Consider the following 6,989-nt stretch of genomic DNA (forward strand, 5'->3'; position numbering starts at 1 on the left):
ATATTTCTATTCGTTTAATTGTATTATTATATATGTAGAGAGATATAGAATTGTAAAGTTGAAAAGAGAAAAGGTGAAATAAGATGAGGGCAGTTGTACACAATATTACCACTGGCAGTATCTGTAGACATTAGTAATAGGGCAGGCAAAGAAAGGTCACAGTCACTTTAGTTAATTTTGCAGACCAAACCCTCGACTTTTACGCACCCCACTCTACTATTACATTATTGGGAATATGTAGCTCCATTTTACACTCCATACATTTCTCCCCTTTTGTATTTACGTAAATGGAATTTTCTTTTTTTATTTGAAATTTACTAGTATAATTTATGATAATTAATAATGTTTCTCGAAATCAAATTTAGAGTTTTTCCTTAATAATAAGATGGTTCACGATTAAAAAAATAATAGTGGGTAAACCAACCTTTGAAAGTTACTATTTTGCCTTCGATGCATGGTACTTGTATAGTTGGTTTCAATGTTAGAAATTTGTAGAAAATGTTAAAAGTTCGAGGACATGTTTTATTGGAAATCTAATAATTAAGATTTTAGAAATTAATATCTATTATGATGGGTGTTATATTTTGAAGAACTATAAATTGCTATTTATTTTTAAATTATATGTTAGAAATTGATATTATTATTAAAGATTAATGACTACTCTAAACCTTTAAAGTATAAATATTTGCTTTGTAAATGCCTCATATAAAGTAGTGCCCATTTAATATGATGAAGAGGGATATGATGAAGAGGGAGGTCCTCTCTTCTTTCCACACCGATCCTTATTTACTACTATATCTTTTTTGTGGTGTATAGCCAGTAGATGATCTCTAATATACAAAGACACATAAGCATTTTTTATATAATCTTGATTTCCATCGTTTAAAATTCGTTGAAAAAAATAATTAGAGTCTTTGTTGAGGAAAATCACCATCCACCAGCTATATTACGTCGTCAAAGTTTTATGCATCAAGAAGACGACATGATCAATGGATTAGTGTATTAATTTATTTCATCTTGGTGATTACTAATATGATTCTATTTGTATTTTATAGTATTTAAGGTACGTATCACAATATTGTCTATTTTGGTTCACGGACATGAAAACTTCACAATGAGTCACATATCTTGGAATTGCTCTCTTCACAAAATGTTTACCTATAAAGTTCTTATAAGATATGATGCCTGGCGACTTTAAAATACATTGTGATAGGTAGGTATCAATACTGTTAATATGGAAATGCTTAGTTCTGTAAGGGTCGAAGTTTTGTAAAGAGTCGAATAGTGTTTAGTCAATTTCGTATGTAACATATTTGCCAAGTCATTTTCGTATGAAGCTTAATAGTTTTAGACTTAATATTTTTTGTACTCTTTGTTTCCCTATAAATAGAGACTGAGCTTAGATTTAGATATATGAGTTTTCCAATTTCGTTATCTGTTTTGTAATCGGGCTTATTGAGAGTAATACAAACTTCAAAGTCTTATTTACTTTCTGACTTCATTACATTGATTGATCTTGTTCTTAATCGATTTCTCGAATACAATTCTTTTACAATTGGTATCAGAGCAGGAATCAAACTGCATTGATCTGATTTTCATTCTGAATCATTTAATTTTGAGTCATTTTTTTGTCTCAAAAGTTTCCGCGCTTTTGGTTATGAAAATCACGTCTGATCTACAGATTTGATTAGATTCTGCATTAAATTGTATAATCGAGTGATCGATTATAAGTTTCTGATCAATTCGTTTGATCAAATTTCAAATTCATCAAGTTTTCTGTGATTTTTGAATTTTTCTCGTGTGTTCATCAATGACAAACTTCAACATGAACACAATGACTGCATATTCTCATCTACTCGGATCATCAACCAAAATTCCAATGCTGATTCCAGAATACTACGATCAGTGGGCTGATCATACGGAAGACTACTTGAATGGCCTGGATGAAGAGTTGTGGAATTGCATCAATGGAACAGTTCAACCTCCATTGAATGTTCAAAACATAGGTTCATCTGGAACTACTTCTGCTGTTGGAGAGCAACAAACAAGACTGAAGAATAACGAAAAGCGTTGCATGAGAGAGTTGAGAGGTGCTTTGCCACCTGTTGCTTACAACTACATTCGTTGTTGTAAAACTGCTAAGGAGATCTGGAATATTCTTAAGGAAAAGTATAAAGGAAGTGAGAACAATAAGATCAATTCTGTTAAGCAGTGTTTGGTTGAGTTGAAGGAGTTCAGACAAAAGGAAACTGAAACAATTGAAGTTTACTACGATTGTCTGAATGAGTTGATCTACAAATGCAATCGCTATGGAATCACAAGGTCCTTAATGGAGTATAATCTTACTTTTGTTATGGGACTTAGGAAGGAATGGAGGAGTGTTAGTATGATGATCAAAAATCAAAATAGAGCTTCGACAGTTCATCTTTGAATGATGTATACAATCAGCTGAAGACACACGAAAGTGAAGTTTTTGAAATAACGAAAGAAGCGAAACAGAGTTTAGGCGGATCACTGGCTCTGGTTTTGAAAGTGTCTGAGATAGAATCTGCTGAAAAGGAGAATTCAGATGAAGAAAGTTTTATCATGAATTCAGGTGATGAAGTTGTAGCTTTTTACTCGAATAATCAAGTTAAAAAGTTTTTCAAAAAGCCTTTTAATCCTAAGGGAAAGCAGAGTGAGGTGAAAGGAAATTTTACCAAGTCTGGTGTAGAAGAGAAAAAGAAATTTGAAAAGTCTGAGAAGAATGATGACAAGGTGAAAGAGTTTAAGGCAGAAAAGAAATTGAAAGGGGATTCTGGTGTAGATTGCCATTACTGCAATGGTGTGAATCACTTTGCAATTGATTGTATGCTTCAAAAGAAAGATGAAAAGACGAATAGAGTGAAGGACGAAGCATATTATGCTGAAAAGCTGGAGGAAGTTTGTGTGAAAGCCAAAGGATTGTCCCTTGTGGCAAGAGGAGAGGATGAAGATGAAGAAAGTGGCACTTATCAGATTTAGTCATCCGGGTCTGATGATGAGGAGATGAGGCATCCTACTCATGGTGTCATGTTTGCAAGATTTGAGGATGGAGAAGAAGAGGAGATATCTGGACATTGCTTCATTTCGAAGTCAAGTGACAAATCTCCTATGACAACTAAGGTATGTTATATACTCGAATCTTTTGATATTCCTTTACATGTATATGATTCTAAAATAATTGTTTTTGATGATACTGTTGCTTACTTTGATGCTATTGCTTACTTTGATGCTATTGTTGTGTTTGCTAGTAACGAGACAAAGAAACTTAATAATCAATTGCTCGAGACTCAAAAGTTGCTAGACACAAAACGTTGCAGGGTAGAGTATCTAGAGTTACAATTAGGAAATGTCAATAATGATAGAGAGAATCTAGATAAAGATGTAAGGATGTTGTTGGCACAACGTAACACCTATTGTAACTCTACAAAACGTTTATATGCCAAATTAACTGCTTTACATCATTCTTCTGATAGTAGCAAAGAACAACATCGTAAATTGTTTCCTTTTCTTGCATTCGAAAGAGAAAAAGTTGATGTCATGTCATATGATTGTGAAAACACAATAGCTGATTTTAACAAAGTAACAGATGATAGGTTTGCATATGGCGTTGTTAAGAAAGATGAGTTTTTAAATGTTGATGAATTGGTTAATATTGTTAATGAAAGTTTGACAAAAGATGAACAAGTGAAAATTTTGTAAGGAGCTGAACATTCGAAACTTGATTCACAACTCAATTTTGCTGATGTCGATGAGAATTCGGATAATATTAGCGAAATCAGTGAAATTGAAGAAGAAGAAAGTATTGATTGTTCTCAGTTGTCTATCATTAACATCACATCTAAGGTCAAAGGTAAAGAAATCATTAATGTTTCGATGGTTGAGGATGACATTGGAAAACCCTCTACTTCGAAATTTTTTGACTTTGATGATGTGGAAGTTCAAGACAGTCAAACAGATAGTAGTGATGATCAAGAGTACGAAATCAAAGCTTTGAATGTTTGTAAGACAGAAAAGAAAGTTTCAACTGAAACTTCAATTCCAAGAAGTTTTGTTGATCAAGTGTATAGTGACACGGAAAAGTTCGACAAAGTAATTAGTGACAAAGGAGCACATTTTCTGGAAATCAACACAGTTGTGTATCCAAATTTTACATGTACTGATAATGTTGTGTTTCCAAATCAAGTGTTTGTCACTGCTGGAAATGCAGAAAATATAAAGACAGAATTCAACAAATTGGACGAAGAAGACAATAAGCGTTTAACAGATGAATGATTCTTTGCAAATCAAAACACAGTCGAAAACAACCTCACTAAGAATTCGTATGTTTTTCAAAAACAAAAACCAAAACAAAAATGGGTTGTTAAATCTGAAAAAGAAAAAGAAGTTGTTGATTCAACTCCAATTGTGAAACTTAATTCAAACGAATTCAAAGTTCTTGTTGATAAGTTTTCAAAAGAACACGAAGTTTCAAAAAGAAAGGCAAGAAAGCCAATTTTTTGGCAAGTAGTGTCTAACGAAAAACCCGCTCTAACTAAATCCAATGTTTTGTCTGAGAAAATCAGTGTTTCAAAATCCAAATTAACAAATATTTCAAAAACAAAGAGTTTTCAAAAGCCTTTTGTCACAGATAAACAAAGAGACACGTCTTTTCATCAACCAATGAATGTAATAGACATCTTTCCAATTAATCAAAAGGTTACACATGTTCGAAAATTTGATAACTTTCGAAAGTATGAGACATCACAAAAGGTTGTGAATGATCGAAAACTTAACAATGTTCGAAAACCAACGAATAATCAACTCATTACAAACGAAACTTCCAAATCAAAAGTAACATTTACACTACAAAAGCCAAATTTTCCAAATCCTTCAATCACAAAACCAACAAAGGTTTCGTGTTCAAACGGAAAATCAGAAATTTATTCCATCAATAAGTGGCTTGAGGGACAAGGCAAAAGGTATCAGTCTGGAAGGTTTTCTCAAGTTCAGATCAAAACAACTTACAAAAAGTATTTGAATGAGTCAGCAACTGGAAGTTTATCTTCTCAAGATTCGAATACTCCAAATTTGAGATGGAAACCAATCAACAAATCAACAAGAATTGAGAAGCATGAGGAGCAATCTAATGAAAACCCAAAACTATCGAAAAGTTATATTTCAATGTCTTTAACTAATGATGTTGATTTAATTGATATTGTCAAGGCAAAAGTTCGAACTTGGGCTTTCAGTTCTAAAATTCACTCTTTGTTTCAGGCTAATAACCAAGGACCCAAAAAGCCTCGGGTACCTAAATTCTTTAATTAAATGCAGGTACTATGTGACGAGCAATATGATATGAAATGGTACATTGATAGTGGTTGCTCACGTCACATGATTGGAAGGAAGGAGAACTAAAGAGATTTTCGAAGTCTTGAAAATGCTGGAGTGGTGAAGTTTGGTAATAATAAAAAATGTCAAGTCAAAGGATATGGCAAAGTAACGAATGAGCAATTCACAGTAGATCGAGTTGCATATGTGGAAGGTCTTAAACATAATTTGATTAGTGTTTCGCAATTAGTAGTGGGCACTGGAAATCAAGTGGTGTTTAACGAAGAAGGGAGTATAATCTCAAAAGTCAAGACGAACGAAGTGTTGCTAAAGTCGAAACGATATGCCGATATGTTCACACTGGATATTAAACCAATTGTGGGCAAACCATCTGTTTGTCTACTTTCGAAAGCCTCATATGTTGTCAGCTAGTTATGGCATAGACGTTTGTCACATTTAAACTTTCGAAATCTAAACAAGTTGGTTACAAAGGACTTAGTTCGTGGTCTTCCTGTGTTAAAATTTGATAATAATACACTTTGTGCAGCTTGCGAACAAGGAAAACAACATTACAAAGGACATCCTATTGTGATAGATTCGAAAATTGTTGAACCATTGGAACTTCTTCACATTGACCTTTGTGGACCTTCGACTATTGAAGCACGTAACAAGAAACGGTACATTTTGGTTATTGTTGATGATTTTTCACGTTTAACGTGTGTCACAACCCGATATTTCAACTCTATGTAATGACCTAAAAAGTCAAATATTGTAACCACTTTTGATATAATGAAATTACCTTCGAAAATAAAATGTTCCAAAAGCCTCTAATTAATTACCTACTATGTTTACTGGCATTAAACCGTGGTCGTACGTAAAAAGAACGCCCAAATCTGACTTCGTATGAGGAAGTTATGATTTTTCCAAGTTCGGCTTAGCGACAGACAGCTAAAAATTCGAAACAGAGATCGAGTGACTTTTGATCGGAATGACCTAAATGAGAAACAAAGGTCTCAACAATGGTTTTTCAACGGTAAAAAGTCTGGCAAAAAAAGACGTCGGATAAAGAAGTTATGAATTTCTAGTGAAATTTTCTTACCGCGACCTTTTAAAAATAAATAATAAAAATAATTTCAAAATTTGCCGACGGAATCTAAATGAAAGTTGTAGAGCGTAGTCTCATCTACGTGTGGATATAAAGAACGTCGAAAACGGAGTTCGTACGAAGAAGATATGAATTTTTGAAGTTTATTAAATAAATAAAATATAAATTTTATTATTTAATCTCGGCATTATCCGAAGGAGGAGTCACCAAGTCGATCCGAGTTATGCCCAGCGCACTCGAGGACTAGGCCTCGGATCTTCCACGTCGCCCATACGCGAGGCTATGCCCCGTCCCATCCGAAGCTCCGAGGCAGTCGAGGATCCGGTCACGCATGACGCACGCGTACGCCCAGCGTACCGAGGCAGTTCCCAGCCCCTATAAAAGGGATGCGAGGGTTCCGAAGAAAGGGTTCATTTTTCCCTTAACTTTCTTGCGTTTTGCCTCGTTTTCCGTGCAAGTGATATCCCGAAGTCCCGGTTACCTTGCCTAAGTCCCGAAGGTCGTTTGTGCTCCCGAGATTCCCAAGAATCCTGAGAAAATCCGCTTTCTCGAG

The 6,989-nt window shown here is 34.3% G+C and overlaps 1 protein-coding gene across 1 annotated transcript; it reads left to right on the forward strand.

The window, feature by feature from the left end:
* Positions 1–1,810: 1,810 nt before the first annotated feature.
* LOC111894975 (uncharacterized) lies at positions 1,811–3,003 on the forward strand. Its single transcript, XM_023891060.1, has 2 exons — positions 1,811–2,380; positions 2,449–3,003. The coding sequence occupies exons 1-2, from the start codon at positions 1,811–1,813 to the stop codon at positions 3,001–3,003; spliced, it is 1,125 nt and encodes a 374-aa protein (XP_023746828.1).
* The last annotated feature ends 3,986 nt before the right edge of the window (positions 3,004–6,989 follow it).

This window comes from Lactuca sativa, chromosome 4, assembly GCF_002870075.4.
Source record: "Lactuca sativa cultivar Salinas chromosome 4, Lsat_Salinas_v11, whole genome shotgun sequence".
NCBI lineage: Eukaryota > Viridiplantae > Streptophyta > Magnoliopsida > Asterales > Asteraceae > Lactuca > Lactuca sativa.